Below are 20,434 nucleotides of genomic sequence, written 5' to 3'. Positions count from 1 at the left end.
TACTTCATGCATAAAAAATGATTTTTAAGAGTTTTTGTCAAATATTTTATAATATAGTATAGATATTATTAAACCAAATATAAATTGTTTCGTTGTTGAACCTAAACTAAATCATAATAAAAATATTGAATTTAAAAATTATACAAAAAATATGAATTTTAAATAGTTAATTCGATATTAATATCGATATATTTTTGTCAATTTTTTAATGATATCTTCAAATTTATATTTTATTCAAAAATAAAAACATCATGGTTTTTTCAAAATCACATAAGATCATACTATAACATCGACTACGATAAAAAAATAAAATAAAATATTAAAATCAAGATGTATCTCGCTGCATTACACGAGTATCCTTCTAGTTTTAATTTTAATAGTTTGAATAAAATTATATATTTGGAAAGTCTAGAAAAAATACATCGGATAATCTTTTAAACAATTTAATCATTAAATTTTCTAAGGGGCCGTTTATCAAACACTTAGTTTAACAAACGCTTACTCGGGTAAGCATTTATCAAGTAACATTACCTCATCGGCTGAATATGGTATCCGATGTATTTTTTCTAGACTTTCCAAATATATAATTTTATTCAAATTATTAAAATTAAAACTAGAAGGATACTCGTGCAATGCAGCGAGATACATCTTGATTTTAATATTTGATTTTATTTTTCATCTCAGTCGATGTTATAGTATGATCTTATGTGATTTTGAAAAAACCATGATGTTTTTATTTTTGAAGAAAATATAAATTTGAAGATATCATAAAAAATTGACAAAAATATATCGATATTAATATCAAATTAACTATTTAAAATTCATATTTTTTGTATAATTTTTAAATTCAATTTTTTTTATTATGATTAGTTTAGCTAGGTTCAACAACGAAACAATTTATATTTGGTTTAATAATATCTATACTATATTATAAAATATTTGACAAAAACTCTTAAAAATCATTTTTTATGCATGAAGTACTATATATTGATGCATATTACTTAAAATTCAAGATTACAAGTAAATTATTCATAAGTACAACTTATCAAATCTTCATATTTAAATTCGTGTAACTAAAACGACCCCTAAGTGTTTGATAAACAGCCCATTTGAAAATTTAATGATTAAATTGTTTAAAAGATTATTCGATGTATTTTTTGTAGACTTTCCAAATATATAATTTTATTCAAACTATTAAAATTAAAATAAAAATAAAACAAAGTTATGAACCACCACCAACACCAAGGCACCTGGTTTAATCGATTCACTTGGGAAGAAATGGCCTCTCCCAAGACCACCACCACTCTGCCGTCCTCCTCCGTCGTTAACTACCACCAACCTCTTCCCCCCACCGCCACCACCGGATACATCACTCACTGTTCTCACAACCCTTTCCCTACCCTCCTCTACTTCAACCACTCTATCCCAACTCACCAATTTCATCAACTCTCACCTCAAAAGCAACCTCACCCCTAACGACCTCCTTTCCTTCCTATAAAACCACCTCCACCACCATTCCAAGTTCGCTCACCTTGACCTCCACGTCTTCCGCCACGCCGCCACACTCGACTCCTTCGCCACGACCACTCCACCTATGAATGGATGGTCCGTACACTTGCCATCACTAACCGCCTCGACTCCCTCGCATCCGTCCTTGATTTCATCGTCTCTAATCCGTGCCCTTGCTCCGACGGTATATTTTCTTGCTCTCGTACTGAACCCATCTTCCGTTTCGCTATTAATTCCTTCTGTAACGTCGGTAGGTTTGATGATGCACTCCATGCGTTTGATAATATGCGTAAACTAATTGATGGGAAACCTGATGTAGCCATATACAATATTATGATTCATAGTTTTGTCAAGTATGAGAAATTTGAAAAGGGTTTGGAGTTTTAAGGGAGGATGATTAAGGATCGGGTTAAGCCTAATGGTTAGTGGTGGGTTGGAGTAGGGTAAGGTGGGGCGGGGGTTAGGTGTAGGACATGACGAACAATAGTAACATGGTCGTGATGGATGGTGATGAAATCCAATTCTTTCCATTGTGGAATTCAATGGAATTTGAAAGATTCCATCAATTTCAAAAAATGAATTGATTGGTCAAAGGAATTTGTCAATCAAATTCCATCAAATTTTTTTGAATTCTGCGAACCAAACAGCCTCTAAGGGGCCGTTTATCCAAATGCTTACTTAGTAAACGCTTACGAGTAAGAATCAACATTATAATTTATTTTTATCGAATAAGATTGTAATACATCAAAAAGGTATCATACGCAAATTTATCCGGGTAAGAGTCATCACCCTCACTTACCGGGTAAGACTCTCCATCCTTATCATCGCTCTTATCAGGTAAGATTATTGACCCTTGCCATGTTCATTCAATGAGAAAAATTGTTCGATAAACACTAACCAAGTAAGCGTTTAGTAGACCCCTAAATATCTATTTGCACATGGGAGGCCGTTGTTGCTTATTCATTATCCTTTAATGCGATAAGAGACTAAATATCCACTCTCAACAAATGGAAGAAACACCTTGTCCATGTCCAGGCTGTACATGCTTGTTTATGTTTTGATACATGCATGTCTAGTTATTCTTCATATAAATCATAGAAACCACCTTATTACAGAAGGTTCGTCTATATCTATTTATTCTTCATGAAAATCATAGAAACCACCTGAGATTCGTATATGTCTAGTTATTCTTTATGGAAATCATAGAAACCACCTTATTAAGAGAGGCTCATATAAGTTAACATTATCAGATATGTTGGCATACGTCAACATATAAATATTAACAGATGTTAAAATAACTTCAAAATAAAATATAATACGTACGTATCATCATTAACAGATGTTAAAATAACTTCAAAATAAAATATAGTACGTAGGTTCATTTTGATAAAAGATACTTTAAAACTAATTTAATTTTCTTCTATTTTCATTGTGAAATCAGTTAATGCAATGTATCAAATATTTAATTTTGAATTTATTTTTAACAAAAACATGAAAATTAGTATAAAAACGTATTCCTATAAAACACTACGTGACATGAATATGTTTTGGGGGTGATTTTTATTGCTTGAGATGAATAATTTCCACGTCATGAAAACAAAAAGAAACAGACAGATATCCTTTGATGTGATAGAGACTGCATTCTCACCTACCCTCTTCCTTTCATCATCCCTACTTTCAATCAGAAAATAAAACCCTAAAAGTAACAGACAATCTTTCTTCATCTCTACCAGCTTACTTCCCTTGAAATCGAAGACCCAATTAGAAAGAAACAGTCTTTCCTTTTCTTTTCTCCTTTTTCCTTTACCAATGGCTGGTGCAGAAATCTTTCTCAGCGCATTCGTCACGGTGTTATTTGAGAAGTTGGCCTCTGCTGACTTAATAAGGTTTGCTCGATCCGAAGGAATCCATGTTCAGCTCAAGAAATGGAACAACACCTTGTCCCAGATCCAAGCTGTGCTCGTTGATGCATCCCAGAAACACTTAGGAGACAGAGCTGTTCAATTATGGCTCAACAAACTCCAGCATTTGGCTTACGACATAGACGACTTCCTCGATGATTTGGCCACCGAAGCTATGCAGCGCCGGTTGAAAGAAGAATCTTATGCCAATACCAGCACTGCTAGTAAGGTATTGAAGGTGATTCCAAAAGTTTCCAACTTCTCTCCTCATGCTATTATGTATGGTCGTAAGATGAGTTCTAAACTCGATGASGTTACAACTAAATTRCGYGATCTTTTAGAGGAGAAAAATAGTCTGGGTTTGAATATTAATGTTGAAAGGTCAAATAGAGCAAGTAGACGATCGAAGGAAACTTCGTTGGTTGAGGTATCCAAAATTGTGGGTAGGGAAGGAGATAAAGAGGCATTGCTCRGGAAGTTGACGTTGGAKAATGAATCATGCAGTGAAAATGTCAGTGTGGTGTCCATAGTGGGTCTGGGAGGGGTAGGTAAGACCACTCTTGCCCGAGTTTTGTACAACGAAAAGAAAGTGAAGGATCACTTTGAACTCATGGCATGGGTTTGTGTTTCCGATGAGTTTGATGTCCTTAATATTAGCAATACTATCTTAGAAGCTGTAAGTGGAGAGGATAAAAGGTTTGAAGATCTAAATAAGCTTCAAGAGTCRCTTTCAGAAAAGCTTTCAAAGAAAAGGTTCCTACTTGTTCTAGACGATGTCTGGAACGAAGACTACAMGGAGTGGGAACTCCTCCAACGCCCTTTCGTTGTAGGGGCACCCGGAAGTAAAATTCTTGTGACAACTCGGAAGACCACAGTTGCATCTGTGATGGACTCCGTTCAAGCTTACCCTATGAAGCTTTTGTCAAATGACGAAGCTCTATCTTTATTGGCTCAACATGCATTAGGCAAACAAAACTTCGATTCACATCCAACACTTAAATTCCATGGTGAAGGGATCATGAAGAAATGTGGTGGCTTGCCTTTGGCTTTGATAACAGTTGGGAGGGTGTTAAGAAGAAAAGCATATGATGAAGAATGGGAGGAGCTGTTGAATAGTGAGATATGGAATTTACAATATGAAGATAAGATTCTTCCGGCCCTAAGATTAAGCTATTATGACCTTCCTCCATATTTGAAGCAGATGTTTGCATATTGCTGCTTATTTCCCAAGGACTATGTGTTTGAGAAGGATGAACTAGTCTTGTTGTGGATGGCAGAAGGGTTTTTGCAGGAGTCAAATGGTAGCAAGTCAATGGAGAATTTAGGTCGCGAGTGTTTTGAAGAGCTACAGTCAAGGTCGTTCTTTCAGCATTTAAGTAATGATAATTCATCACTATATACAATGCATGACTTGATAAATGACTTGGCCACGAGTGTTGCTGGGGAGTTTTTCTTTGCTTTGGATGATAAGATGAATGTTTACGACAAGAATGAAGCTTTGGAGAAGTTCCACCACTTTTCATTTGTTTGTCAAAAATATGGCGTCTACAGAAAGTTCAAAGCATTACAAAGAGCTAGACGCCTACGGACTTTCTTAGCTTTGTCCGTAAGGGTAGACAGTTTCCACTTATCAAACAAAGTTCTTTTCGAACTAGTTCCACAACTACAATTCCTAAGGGTACTAAGCCTGGCTAAATATTCAATCACAGAGGTACCACAATCCATTGGTAGTCTGAAGCATATGCGGTACCTCAACTTTTCTGGTACTTGGATCACATGTTTACCGGAACAAGTCGGTGACCTTCATAATCTACAGAGCTTGATGGTTTCTGGTTGTGTTAGATTATCAAGCTTGCCGGACAGTATTGTGAAGCTAAAAAACCTACGACATATCTACATCGATAATACTCCAAAGTTGAACAAGATGCCCTTAGGGATTGGAGGGTTGACGGGTCTACGAACTCTATCCAAAGTCATTGTTGGAGAAGCTAATGGGTTCAAAATATCCGATCTTAAGGGCTTAGTGCATCTTCAAGGTACACTTTTCATTCAAGGGCTGCACAAGGTGATAAATGCAATACACGCTAAAGATGCCGACTTATTACAAAAGAAGGGTCTTGTTGAATTGGAGATGGAATGGGGTGATGTCTTTGATGATTCTCGAAATGAATCAATTGAATATGACGTACTCGAAGGGCTAAGACCTTATGATAAGTTGACAAGCCTCGTAATTTCGAACTACATGGGAATGAAATTTCCTAGTTGGATCGGGGATCCCTCCTTTGTTTACTTAACCGGGCTTACACTACATGGCTGTAGAAGTTGTACATGTCTACCGACACTTGGACATTTACGGTCACTTAAGTGGTTGTTTGTTATAAGCATGAGTGGGTTAAAGAGATTAAGTTGGGAGTTTCTTGGCACTAGTAATTCTTGCCATGGTATTGCATTTCCATCACTAGAAGTTTTGAAATTTATGGATATGCAGGAGTGGGAGGTATGGTCTAGTAATGATGGTGACAAAGATGGAACAGTTGGATCGTATCCTTGCCTTCGTGAGATTTATATAATAGATTGCCCGAAATTAAATGCAGTGGAAATTGAGTTGATACCATCACTTGGGCTTTTAGATATACAAAGATGTTCTGTAGCTGTGATAAGAAGCATGGTTGTTGTGTCTCCATCAATTCTAACTTTGACAATGACGAGTATTAAAGGACTTACTTACCTACGTGGAGATGTTTTAGAACATCTTGGGGCAGTTAAAAATCTATTGATTAGAGGGTGTGATGAACTTAGATACTTGTGGGAATCAAAACCGGAGGCATGCGAGAATCTAAAGAGTTTACGAGATTTGCGAGTAGAATCGTGTAAAAATTTGGTATCATTGGTAGATAAAGAGGCTAATTTGGGGATTAGCTCGAAATTTATCATACAAGTGTTTATTTCTGACTGTCCGAAACTCGTGAGTTACAATTGTCCAAATAGGGTGGAGAGATTGTTTATATCCCAATGTGATTTAATGACATCACTGAATTTCCCAACAGAGCAGAACCTCCCATCCACTCTAAAGCATCTTGGCATTAGGGCGTGCCATACTTTGGAGATGAGTTGGCATCTCATCAACTACTTGTCATCACTTGGATCTCTTGCCATCAATGGTTTGTCGAATGTGAGGTCGTTACCTGAAGGATGCTTACTTCATCTCACCAACTTGCGTATCGAAGGTTGTGAGAACATATAATCCATTCCTGAGACAGGTTTTGGTTTCCTTCCCCTTGTTTGCCTAAGAGATCTCCATATCAATAGATGCAAGAATCTGAAGTCATTTCCTCATAAGCATTTGGAAAGACTCACATCTTTGCGAATGTTGGATGTACAAGATTGTCCAAGTATGGACTACTACTTTCCTTGTGGTTTGTGGCCTCCTCATTTAAGTACATTACTTATAGGAGGGTTAAAGAAGCCTATGTCAGAGTGGGGGCTGCAAAATTTCCCAACCTCACTTGTTTCACTTCTTTTATATGGCCAAAATTCAGGAGTGGTTTCATTTTCTCTATTTGTTCCACCATCGTTAACTCATCTAGGTGTTGGTTGTTTTATGGAGTTGGAATCAGTTTCCAAGGGCCTACAACACCTCACCTGCCTCCAACAACTCTCATTCAAGTCATGCCCCAAGCTCAAAGATTTGCCTGCAGAGACTATACTTCTTTTACTTTCAAGTTTGCACGTCGATAATTGCCCGAAACTGGAAAAAAGGTGTGATAGTAAAAAAGGCAAGTATTGGCCCATCATCTCCCAAATCCCTTACCTTCATGTAGGTCGATCACAGGTATGTCCTTCATCTTGTACTTTGTCTTTTTTTTTTAACTTGTGCATTAATTTAAACAAGCTTTTGATCTGTGTTGTTTTCACTATTATTCCGTACTCGTTGTAAAATAGTACTCCATTCGTCCCAAAATAACTTGCCACGACTTTATTTTAGTTTGTCCCAAAATAACTTCTTACAACTTTATTTTAGTTTGTCCCAAAATAACTTGTCACGGTTCTATTTTAGTTTGTCCCGAAATAACTATCCACTTTCAAAAGCAAGTGTCAAATTTATATTTATTATTAAGGGTAAAGTTGGCCTTTAAGTTAATTAGAACACGTAATAATTGCATATTTCTAAAACTATTTGTGTTTTTTTTTCAACATGGATATTTTTTTTGGGACCAAGTGAGTGGTTCTGTAATTTCTTTATTTTGCTTGTAGTTGAACTTGAACATTTAATTGATTATCTAACAGTCAAACGAAATCTTTCAATTTCTTGCTTTACTGTGTTCAACTCTATGTAATCCTCTATCCGTAGAGTATATTGAATGTACCGAAATGGCTACAAGTTTCTCTTATTCGTATTAATAGCTACTATAGGAGGAATGTTTTTATGCGGTGCGATTAATCAACAATTCGAAATCTTTTCTTGCACCTTCTTGCTAAGCCAACGTTTATATAAAGATGATAGAGATCTAGGAGGAATTTTTGGGTGAGTAAAAAGCCCCTTTGACATCTCTTCATCTGACAGATAATTCTCGATGTGAAAACACAGAGACAAAGGGCTGAGCTTTGAATAGGAAAAAGAGTGGATCTGGAGGGTCCCAAATGAATTGGCTTGAAATTGGTTGCTTGTGAAAAGGGTATGAAATAGGTTGCTTGTGAAAAGGGTATGAAATAGGTTGCTTGTGAAAAGGGTATGAAATAGGTTGCTTGTGAAAAGGGTATGAAATAGGTTGCTTGTAGCGATTTCGTAGTAAATTATATACAGTCAATTTATGAAGTACTTGATAACACTACATCCTTTTCGGCTCTCATGTAATTAAGACAAGATCTCGAGACAACAAGCGTATTATTATTATTATAACAAAAATGTCATACGTGTTCATTTTGGTCCTTTGGTTTAAGTTTATGATTTCGTCAACGTTGTAGGGGCTGGGTTGAGAGCTTTCAAGAACCCGTGGAGAAAAGAAAGACTCGTTTTAAGTGTTACTTAACAGGATTGTTAGTTCAGACTTCCTTCTTGGTGTTCATCATATGTCTACTACCCATCGGATGAAAAGCATTCCAGAGTCTTGAGAGAAGTATTCCAGAATTTTTGGAGTAGCAATCAAAAGGGTCCAAACTTATCAATTCAAGACATTTCCACCATTATGTAGTCTCAGTATATGATTTTGGGCATCTTTTGGGGGTTTAAGTTGACCAACTTGTAGCTGTAGGGACTTAATTTATTCTTGTTCTTTTTATCGTTAAATGTTTGTACATGTGATATTTTAACTAAATGTTGTGTCTTCGTTCGTAAGTAAATAAAGTTGGATAACCAGTTTTTTGACAGATCACATGTAGATCTTTTTGTACCCTTTTATAGGCCCTTATGTGCATTATATATAAGCAAATGCAAATGCAAATGCTTTAATTAATCTCTTATCAAAACTAATATAGTTGTGATTAGGGAGGGGTGCTCATGGATTGGGTTGATCGGGTTGAAGACATTTTGATCAACCCAACACAATGCTTGCGGTTTGGAAAAATCTTAACCCAACCCAAACCAAAGTGCAACCCAACCCAACCCATACGGGTTGGTCGGGTTGATAATTTGGTATATTAAAATATTCTATTAACATTGAATATGTTATTTTTCTATTCATAATTTTTTTTCATCAACCATTTGATACAACTTATCTATATTTCTTACGTATATCACATTCAGTTAATTTTCTCGATATATATATATATATATATATAATATGTTCACAGTTACTGAACATATATATGAATGAGTTATTTAGAGATGTGAATAGATTGAAAATATGTGTATATGAAAAACATACATAATAATGTAATTGTCTAATGTATATATTAATAGAAATTCAACAATCATATTAAATCCAAGAAATAAAAAGATATCGGGTTAATCAGGTTGGGTTGGGTTGGGTTCAAATAATAGTAAACCAATATCAACCCAATACCTACGGTTTGATAATTTTACAACTCGATTAGACATCGGGTTACTTCGGGTTGAGTTATTTCGCGTTGGGTTGGGTTGGACTGATCAGGTTGGTCGGGTTTTTGAACACCCCTAGTTGTGATGTGTGTCTGTTAGATTAGTGGTTGGTGGTATGTTCTTGATAGATGACGACGGTATAAGTTCGTGCATACAAAGTCTTTTCATTTTCAATTAACAACTTACAGGTTCTGTTATAACAAATACAACCAACTAATGAACTTTGGGAAATAGAGATTGATGGGGTTAAAACAATGAAAGAAGTGCATGAGCATGAGCTTGTTGGTTTAATGAACAGTAATAAAGCTCTACAGGTGTTTAAGCTCACGAATGATGGTGACAAGAGATTAATTTTGGTACATTTTTTAAATTTTTTTGTTAATTAAAGTCATTCTTTTATGAGATAAGTTTTATAAAAAGAATATAACATTGACCAATGGTAATGTATCACCTGGTAGATGATATGGGATGGAAAAACTACAATCTCGGTTCAGACGATGATCTAGATCTATTGGGATTGGACATTTTAATTGTTTTTTCTTTTTCTTTTTTTTTTAAACCCCATTTTGTCCTATTCACGATCCCAACCATGGGATCACCGTTAAACATAGTCTAATCCTCTCGACATCTCTGACCTCCTACAACATATGCTTGTCGAACATTTTCTTTTCATCTTTATGTCCTCAAATTCTTGGAAGCAAAAAGAAGGACGATATAGAATAAGGGGTCGTTTACCAAACACTTACCCGGTAAAATTTAACACTATAATTTACTTACGGGGTAAAATTTTAATCCACCAAAATGATATCTTATACAACAATTTACCTGGTAAGCGCTTACTATGGTAAAAGTCGTCACTCTCACTTACAGGATAAGACTCTTGGTACTTGTCTCGCTCTTACCGGGTAAGATTTTTGGTTCATACCATATTCATTCGATAAGATAATGTGACGATGTTCACTTACCCAAGTAAGTATTTGATAAACGACCCCTAAGACCATGTATAAATCAACACATCTCAACGTCATGTAAATATTTGATAATTTTGGATCTTTTTCATGATAAACATATAGGAATTGAAGGATGTCGATTCTAGTCAAGTTAATGGTACTCATTTATCCTTACCCCTTCATAGCTAAGTTGCTACGAGGATTGATTTTTGGTTTCTTTGATTGCGGTATCAACTTTCGACTTCTTGTTGTTGCGTTTTTGTGAGCTCTCTCGTTGTGTTTGGGTCGTTTGGGCGATGATGTAACTTGGGCAGGAAGATTGGGGATAAACTACCAAAGCACACATGGATTCGTTAGTGGTTCTCTTATAGCCTTAATTGGCCAAATATACACAAATTTATAAGACTCAATTTACCGTAACATAATCTCTTGTCACCATCATTTGTGAGCTTAAACACCTGTAGGGCTTTATTACCGTTTGRTAAACCAACAAGCTCATTCACTTCTTTCATTGTTTTAACCCATCAATCTCTATATTCCRAAGTTCATTAATTGGTAGTATTCGTTATAACAGATAGATAGCGTTAAGAGAACCTGTAATTGTTAACTTAAAATGAAAAGACTATGTACTACACACTAATTTATACCGTCGTCATCTATCAAGAATATACCAGGCCACCAACCACTAATCTAACAGACACACATCACAACTATATTAGTTTAGATAAGAGATTAATTAAAGCATTTGCATTTGCATTTGCATTTGCTTATATATAATGCACATAGGAATTAAAGGCCTATAAAAAGGTAGAAAAAGATCTACATACAATCAACAAAATATCAACCAAGGCACAACACTTGGTTAAAATATCACCTGTACAAACATTTAACGATAAAAGAACAAGACTCTGGATTGCTTTTCGTCCGATGGGTAGTCGCGTATGATGAACACCAAGAAGGAAGTCTGAACTAACAATCCTGTTAAGTAACACTTGAAACGAGTCTTTCTTTTCTCCACGGGTTCTTGAAAGCTCTCAACCCAGCYSCTACAACATTGACGAAATCATAAATTTAAAYCAAAGGACCAAAATRAACACGTATGGCATTTTGTAATAATAATAATAATACGCTTGTTGTCTCTCCATATTGTCTTAATTGCATGAGGGCCGAAAAGGATGTASTGTTATCAAGKACTTCATAAATTGACTGTATATGATTTACGAAAGTGGATAGTTATTTCGGGACAAACTAAAATAGAACCGTGACAAGTTATTTTGGGACAAACTAAAATAAAGTTGTAAGAAGTTATTTTGGGACAAACTAAAATAAAGTTGTGGCAAGTTATTTTGGGACGAATGGAGTACTATTTTACAACAAGTATCGAATAATAGTGAAAAAAACACAGATYAAAAGCTTGTTTAGAATAATGCATAAGTTCAAGAAAAGACAAAGTACAAGATGAAGGACATACCTGTGATGGACCTACATGAAGGTGAGGAATTTGGGAGATGATGGGCCAATACTTGCCTTTTTTACTATCACACTTTTTTTCCAGTTTCGGGCAATCWTCGACGTACAAACTTGAAAGTAAAAGAAGCATAGTCTCTGCAGGCAAATCTTTAAGCTTGGGGCATGASTTGAATGAGAGGCGTTCCAGGCAGGTGAGGTGTTGTAGGCCCTTGGAAACTGATTCCAACTCCATAAAACAACAAACACCTAGATAAGTTAAAGATGGTGGAACAAGTAGAGATAACGAAACCACTCCTGAATTTARGCCAAATAAAAGAAGTGAAACAAGTGAGGTTGGGAAATTTTGCAGCCCCCAYTCTGACATGGGCTTCTTTAACCCTCCTATATATAATGCACGTAAATTAGGAGGCCACAAACCACATGGAAAGTAGTCCATACTTGGACAATGTGCTACACACCACACGTGCAAAGATGTGAGACTTTCCAAATGCTCRTGAGGAAATGACTTCAGATTCTTGCATCTATTGATATGGAGATCTCTTAGGCAAACAAGGGGAAGGAAACCAAAACCTTTCTCAGGAATGGATTCTATGTTCTCACAACCTTCGATATGCAACTTGGTGAGATGAAGTAAGCATCCTTCAGGTAGTGACCTCACATTCGGCATATCAAAAATGGAAAGAGATCTAAGTGATGACAAGTAGTTGTTGAGAAGCCAAGTTGTATCCAAAGTATGAGGTGACCTAATGGAAAGAGTCTTCATAGTGGATGGGAGGTCATGCTCTGTTGGGAAAGTCAGTGATGTCATTAAATGACATTGGGATATAAACAATCTAWMCACCCTATTTGGACAATTGTAACTCACGAGTTTCSGACAATCAGTAATACACACTTGTCTGATAAATTTCCAGCTAATCCCCAAATTAGCCTCTTTATCTACCAATGATACCAGATTTTTACACGATTCTATTCGCAAATCTCGTAAACTCTTTAGATTCTCGCATACCACCGGTTTTGATTCCCACAAGTATCTAAGTTCATCACACCCTCTTATCAATAGATATTTAACTGCCCCAAGATGTKCTAAAACATCTCCATGTAGGTGAGTAAGTCCTTTAATACTCGTCATTGTCAATTTTAGAATTGATGGAGACACAACAACCATGCTTCTTAATACAGCTACAGAACATCTTTGTATATCTACTCTCCCAAGTGATGGTATCAACTCAATTTCCACTGCATTTAATTTCGGGCAATCCATTATGCAAATCTCACGGAGGCAAGGATACGATCCAACCGTTCCATTTCCATCTTTGCCACCAACATTACTAGACCATACCTCCCACTCATGCATATTAATAAATTTCAAAACTTTAAGTGATGGAAATGCAATACCATGGCGAGAATTACTAGTGCCAAGAAACTCCAAACCCAATCTCTTCAACCCACTCATGCTTTCAACATACAACCACTTAAGTGACCGTAAATGTCCAAGTGTYGGTAGAGATGTACAACTTCTACAGCCACGTAGTGTAATCCCGGTTAAGTAAACAAAGGACGGATCCCCGACCYAACTAGGAAATTTCCTTCCCATGTAGTTCGAAATTAGGAGGCTCGTCAACTTATCATAAGGTCTTAGCCTTTCGAGTACGTCATATTCAATTGATTCATTCCGAGAATCATCAAAGACATCACCCCATTCCATCTCCAATTCCTCAAGGCCCTTCTTTTGCAGTAAGTCGGCATCTTTTGCATGTATTGCATTTGTCACTGTGTGCAGTCCCTGAATGGAAAGTTTACCTTGAAGATGTAATAGGCCCTTAAGATTGTATATATTGAACCCATTAGCTTCTCCAACAATGACTTTGCTTAGAGTCCGTAGACCCGTCAACTCTCCAATCCCAAARGGCATCTTGTTCAACTTTGGAGTATTGTTGATGTAGATATGTCGYAGGTCTTTTAGCTTCACAATATTGTCCGGCAAGCTTGAYAATCTTACACAATCAGAAACCAACAAGCTCTGTAGATTATGAAGGTTACCGACTTGTTCCGGTAAACATGTGATGCAAGTACCAGAAAAGTTGAGGTACCGCATATGCTTCAGACTACCAATGGATTGTGGTACCTTTGTGATTGAATATTTAGCTAGGCTTAGTACCCTTAGGAATTGTAGTCGGGGAACTAGTTCGAAAAGAACGTTGTTTGATAAGTGCAAACTGCCTACCCTTACGGGCAAAGCTAAGAAAGTCCGTAGGCGTCTAGCTTTCTGTAATGCTTTGAACTTTCTGTAGACGCCATATTTTGGACAAACAAATGAAAGGTGGCGGAACTTCTCCAAAGCTTCATTCTTGTCGTAAGCATTYATCTTATCATCCAAAGCAAAGAAAAACTCCCCAGCAACACTCGTGGCCAAGTCATTTATCATGTCATGCATTGTATATAGTGATRAATTATGATTACCAACATGCTGAAAGAACGACCTTGACTGTAGCTCTTCAAAACACTCGCTACCTAAATTCTCCATTGACTTGCTGCCATTTGACTCCTGCAAAAACCCTTCTGCCATCCACAACAAGACWAGTTCAACCTTGTGAAACACGTAGTCCTTGGGAAATAAGCAGCAATATGCAAACATCTGCTTCAAATATGGAGGAAGGTCATAATAGCTTAATCTTAGAGCCGGAAGAATCTTATCTTTGTATTGTAAATTCCATATCTCGCTATTCAACACCTCCTCCCATTCTTCATCAGATGTTTTTCTTCTTAACACCCTCCCAACTGTTACCAAAGCCAAAGGCAAGCCAMCACATTTCTTCATGATCCCTTCACCATGGAATTTAAGTGTTGGATGTGAATCGAAGTTTTGTTTGCCTAATGCATGTTGAGCTAATAAAGATAGAGCTTCTTCATTTGATAAAAGCTTCATAGGGTAAGCTTGAACGGAGTCCATCACAGATGCAACTGTGGTCTTCCGAGTTGTCACAACAATTTTACTTCCGGGTGCCCCTACAACGAAAGGGCGTTGGAGGAGTTCCCACTCCGTGTAGTCTTCGTTCCAGACATCGTCTAGAACAAGTAGGAACCTTTTCTTTGAAAGCTTTTCTGAAAGCGACTCTTGAAGCTTATTTAGATCTTCAAACCTTTTATCCTCTCCACTTATAGCTTCAAAGATAGTATTGCTAATATTAAGGACATCAAACTCATCGGAAACACAAACCCATGCCATGAGTTCAAAGTGATCCTTCACTTTCTTTTCGTTGTACAAAACTCGGGCAAGAGTGGTCTTACCWACCCCTCCCAGACCCACTATGGACACCACACTGACATTTTCACTGCATGATTCATTMTCCAACGTCAACTTCCTGAGCAATGCCTYTTTATCTCCTTCCCTACCCACAATTTTGGATACCTCAACCAACGAAGTTTCCTTCGATCGTCTACTTGCTCTATTTGACCTTTCAACATTAATATTCAAACCCAGACTATTTTTCTCCTCTAAAAGATCRCGYAATTTAGTTGTAACSTCATCGAGTTTAGAACTCATCTTACGACCATACATAATAGCATGAGGAGAGAAGTTGGAAACTTTTGGAATCACCTTCAATACCTTACTAGCAGTGCTGGTATTGGCATAAGATTCTTCTTTCAACCGGCGCTGCATAGCTTCAGTGGCCAAATCATCGAGGAAGTCGTCTATGTCGTAAGCCAAATGCTGAAGTTTGTTGAGCCATAGTTGAACAGCTCTGTCTCCTAAGTGTTTCTGGGATGCATCAACGAGCACRGCTTGGATCTGGGACAAGGTGTTGTTCCATTTSTTGAGCTGAACATGGATTCCTTCGGATCGAGCAAACCTTATTAAGTCAGCAGAGGCCAACTTCTCAAATAACACCGTGACGAATGCGCTGAGAAAGATTTCTGCACCAGCCATTGGTAAAGGAAAAAGGAGAAAGGAAAAGGAAAGATTGTTTCTTTATAATTGGGTCTTCGATTTCAAGGGAAGTAAGCTGGTAGAGAGAACTGCTACTTAGGGTTTCATTTTCTGATGGAAAGCAGGGATGATGAAAGGAAGATGGTAGGTGAGTTTGTGTGAACAAAGGTTAGCTGTCTGTTTCTTTATTCTTTTTAAATTCAATTTTAGATGAAATATTTTGTTTTCATGACGTGGAAAGCATTGATAAAAATCACCCCGAAAACATATTCATGTCAGGTAGTGTTTTATAGGAATACGTTTTTGTACTAATTTTCATGCTTTTGTTAAAAATATATTCAAAATTAAATATTTAATACATTGCATTAAAATTAAATTAGTTTCAAAGGATCTTCTATCAAAATGATGATACCTTCGTACTATATTTTATTTTGAAGTTATTTTAACGTTTGTTAATATTTATATGTTGACATATGTCAACATATGTGGTTTCTATGATTTTCATAAACAAATTCTAGACGTATATAAATCCCCGTAATAAGGTGGTTTCTGTGATTTCTATGAAGAATAACTAGACATATACGGACTACCTGTAATAAAGTGGCTTCTATGATTTTCATGAAGAATAACTAGATATATACAAATATCCTCTGATAAGATGGTTTCTATAATTTCCATGAAGAATAACTAGAAATGCATGTATCAATACATAAACAAGCATGTACAGCCTCGATCCGGATAAGGTGTTTCTTCCATTTGTTGAGAGTAGATATTTAGGGGCCGTTTACCAAACACTTACCCGGTAAGCGTTTACAGGTGAAATTTAACATTATTATTTAATTATCCGGTAAGATTTTAGTCCACCAAAACGGTATCGTATGCAACAATTTATCCGATAAGCGTTTACCATGGTAGGAGTTGTCGCCCTCGCTTACCGGGTAAGACTCTTGGTCTTTGTCTCGTTCTTAACGGGTAAGATTCTTGATGCTTACCATATTCATCCGGTAAAATAATGTGACTTAGTGTTCACTTATCCAAGTAAGCGTTTGGTAAACTACCCTTAATTTCTATTATATTATATTAAAGGATAATGAATAAGCAGCAGCTGCCTCCCATGTGCAAATAGATATTAATTTAGTCTCTAATCTATCATAGCCTGGAAACTGACGTAAATATTTCGTGCAAAAAATGGCGCAATGGTTTTAATTTGTACCATAAAGTAAATGCATCAATAATTTGTACCATATGCTTTGTGACTTGTTTTTAAGAGTTTTTTGAAAATCTTGCATAAAATGGTTGTAACTTATGCTTAACCACTTTTATTTAAGATAATGACCTAAATGCTTATATATATAGTATAGACCTAAATGCTTATATATATATATAGTATAGATATAGATATAGATATAGATATATATATAGATATAGATATAGATATATATAATATAGTTTACGTGATGTGCATAATGATGCAGGCTCTTTCCACTTTTTTCTTTACTTAGTGGGCATGGGGCCATTGGCCCATAGCTACTCATATTTTAGAGTCAACTATAATTTGCTTTCCGGGGCTCAGATAAGTTCAACCGAGATCAAAACCCCGAGTACATTATCGCTAAGTTATCGCCGGTCAAAAAAAACTATAATTTGCTTCATTTGTTTTTTTTTTTTTTTTTTTGAGTGAGTAAAAGATAAAAAAAATCTATTAAGTGACGAAAATGTCATTGGATAGATAGATCTGAATGTTATACAAATCNAAAATGTAAATCCAAATCCTACAAACCAAACAGAGGAATGGATTTCAAATCAAATCCAAATCCTGCAAACCAAACACAGGAATGGATTTTAAATCCAATCCAATCCAAATCCCATGAAATCCAAATCCCTTCAGGAATCCAAATCCCTCAGAAACATTCCTGCAAACCAAACGCACCCTTAGGGTTTTATTTTCTGACGGAAAGTAGGGATGATGAAAGCAAGAGGGTAATCAAAGGATATCTGTCTGTTTCTTTTTGTTTTCATGACGTGGAAATTATTCATCTCAAGCAATAAAAATCACCCCCAAAACACATTCATGTCACGTAGTGTTTTATAGGAATACTTTTTTATACTAACTAGTTATGTTCACCGTACGTTTTACGATGACGATAATTTTTATAAAAAAAAATCAAATTAATGTTGAAATATTACAATGTCAGTTCATGTATATATCATTTTCTTTTATTATAATTATAAATATAATGATTAATTTATTGACTTTCATATTTTTTTGTTCATGTTATCATCCTCCGAATTGTTGATATGTTACAATCAATCATTTTAATCCATAACTAAAACTTTAAACCATCATTAAATAAATCTCTTCAAAAATATTAAACATGACACTTTTTTTATTGATTTACCGAATATATAAAAAATTAAAATTTTCTATTTTTCATACAAAGTCTACACATACAAAAACCATATGAATATGATATTTTATTTGTTTTCAAATAAATATATTAAGTGTTTGTTTAAATAATATAAATATAAAATGTAACAATTCTTACATTAATTTTATGGAGTAAAAAACACTTAAAATGATGTTTATGTATTTATTTATTTGAAAACAAATAAAATGTGATATTCATGTGGTATTTGTAAGTGTATTTATTTGCTTTTTTAAAAATTAAATAAGATATAATATATAGATGAGATAAAAAAAGAAAATAGAAAACGAAAGGTCTAGAACATTTATGAGTTATGAAAGATAATTAATATAACCAACAAAATAAATCTAAAAATTAAAAAAAAAAATGAATTATGAAATATATAGATAGATAAAAAACATAATAGAAAATAAAAGGTCTAGAACATTTATGATTTAATGAAAGATAATTAATATAACCAACAAAATAAGTCCAAACTAAATCTAAAAATTTGAAAAAAATGAATTATGAAATAACTTTTGCACAAAGTGTCACATAAGAAACTTCATATTTTACTTTTAGATTTATATAAAATAATGATGCCAAATGCTCAATTAAGGACATCTCTGGCTTGGAAAATTTTGTTTKCRYTTTGGAGAAAATAATGAAATACACATTTTTCATTCACGGGTAAAAAAAGTACTTAACTTATTTAACATTTCATAAATTAAAAACAATGAGAAAATTTCTTCAGAAAATCATATTGACAATGTGCCACAACATTTATTGTAAGTTTATTTTAGTTAGTAGATGAAAATAGTATAGTGAATATCCCTATGAAGTTATGTAATGTGAAAGTTAAAGCTAATTAAGTTGAAAATGGTCATAGAAGTCTTCTTGTAATGGAATACATATTTATCATTTAAGGGTAGAATAATATAACTTATTTAATATTATAAAAACATTGACAAATCATGGAGGAGCACATGAAAGTGTTTAAAAGTTTCATCTCCAAGAATGAAGAGGAAAAAGTTGGAGGTTAAGCTTGTTAAGATTACCAAAACAACTCTATTTTAATGAATTTCATGTTTTAAAATAGGGATAGAAAAGTCTTTTACATATCAAATATTTTAAAAAAATCAAAAATTTAGGAAAAGAGAAAGATAAGTTTCTAATATTTAGAGAAATACACCTATTATATTTGGTTTCTCTTATATATATACATATATATTGATGATTATTAATCACGTATAAACAATTATTGTGAACGGAGTTTAAATTCGTTTTTATAATATCTTGTAATCATTAAATATCAAAACTTTATTCGAATTTATATGATCCAATCGTAAACACAATCATGTCTTAGGATAACAACAAATCCAACAATATTGAAAAGAAAAAAATATGTAATAACAAATCATATTTTGTAAATAATATAATTTTTACATACCTTATTAAAGCTTTTAAGTTTTCTTCAACTTTTATTTCTTCATTACTCACCAAAGGATTTCTATTAATTGAAAAAATTCTTGAAATAGTCAAAATTTAACGTAATTATCAATCACGTATAAATAGTTATTGTTAATGAAGCTTAAATTCGAAAAAAGTTTATCATATCCAGTAATTATAAAATATCAAAATCTTATTCGAATTTATATGATCAAATCATAAACACATTTATATGATCCAATCGTAAACACAATCAAACAACACATCCAACAATATTGAAAAAGAAATATCTAATAACAAATCACATTTTTTAATGAATATAATTTCTACATACCTTTTAAAATCTTTGAATTCTTCTTCAACTCTCATCTTCTTCATCCCTCACCAAAGGATATGATTTCATTTTGTTTATTATTGAAACTTTAAAAAACAAATTTCATTAAGAAATAAAAGAAAATAAATGGAAGAGCAAATCAAGAGTTGGAGGTTAAACTTGGGTATACAAAATTACAAAAATAACCCGGGTTAATTATGAGCCATACATTTTTCATCCAGGGACAAAAAAGTCTTTAACATATTCAACATTTAAAAAAATAAAAAAATGAGAAAAAAGATAGGAGGGGTTCTAAGCATTAGAAGGTGTCACCTCATTATCCTTGGTTTCTTCTTTAATATAGACTAGTATGGGAACCGCACGTTGCGCGGTAGCATGAGTACTTTGATTAATGATCTGGATATTGTCTATATAAATATATATTAGTTGTTAATAAAATCATCAACAAATA

At 34.5% G+C, this 20,434-nt stretch overlaps 3 protein-coding genes across 3 annotated transcripts; 2 read left to right on the top strand and 1 right to left on the bottom strand.

Annotated features, from left to right (window-relative positions):
* The first annotated feature begins 3,251 nt into the window (after nucleotides 1-3,251).
* On the top strand, nucleotides 3,252-6,654 carry LOC112512267 (putative disease resistance RPP13-like protein 1). Its single transcript, XM_025118144.1, has one exon. The coding sequence runs from the start codon at nucleotides 3,319-3,321 to the stop codon at nucleotides 6,652-6,654; it is 3,336 nt and encodes a 1,111-aa protein (XP_024973912.1). The 5' UTR covers nucleotides 3,252-3,318.
* LOC112513205 (putative disease resistance protein RGA4) lies at nucleotides 6,040-8,573 on the top strand. The gene is made up of 2 exons (XM_025119398.1): nucleotides 6,040-7,242; nucleotides 8,376-8,573. Exons 1-2 carry the CDS (start codon nucleotides 6,778-6,780, stop codon nucleotides 8,385-8,387), a joined length of 477 nt encoding a protein of 158 aa, XP_024975166.1. The 5' UTR covers nucleotides 6,040-6,777; the 3' UTR covers nucleotides 8,388-8,573.
* Nucleotides 8,574-11,033: 2,460 nt separating this feature from the next.
* LOC112512266 (putative disease resistance RPP13-like protein 1) lies at nucleotides 11,034-15,795 on the bottom strand. The gene is made up of 2 exons (XM_025118143.1): nucleotides 11,869-15,795; nucleotides 11,034-11,087 (listed from the first exon to the last, which is right to left on the bottom strand). The coding sequence occupies exons 1-2, from the start codon at nucleotides 15,793-15,795 to the stop codon at nucleotides 11,034-11,036; spliced, it is 3,981 nt and encodes a 1,326-aa protein (XP_024973911.1).
* Between the last annotated feature and the right edge of the window lie 4,639 nt (nucleotides 15,796-20,434).

Source organism: Cynara cardunculus, assembly GCF_001531365.2.
Source record: "Cynara cardunculus var. scolymus isolate 2C chromosome LG 5, CcrdV1, whole genome shotgun sequence".
NCBI classification, from domain to species: Eukaryota; Viridiplantae; Streptophyta; class Magnoliopsida; order Asterales; family Asteraceae; genus Cynara; species Cynara cardunculus.
The sequence above is the reverse complement of the archived record's forward strand: the minus strand, read 5'-3'. Positions and strand labels throughout refer to the sequence as shown.

What these genes read in the sequence shown, in the direction of transcription:
- LOC112513205 (XM_025119398.1), top strand. Translation starts at nt 6,778, where the DNA reads ATGTTGGATGTACAAGATTGTCCAAGTATGGACTACTACTTTCCTTGT.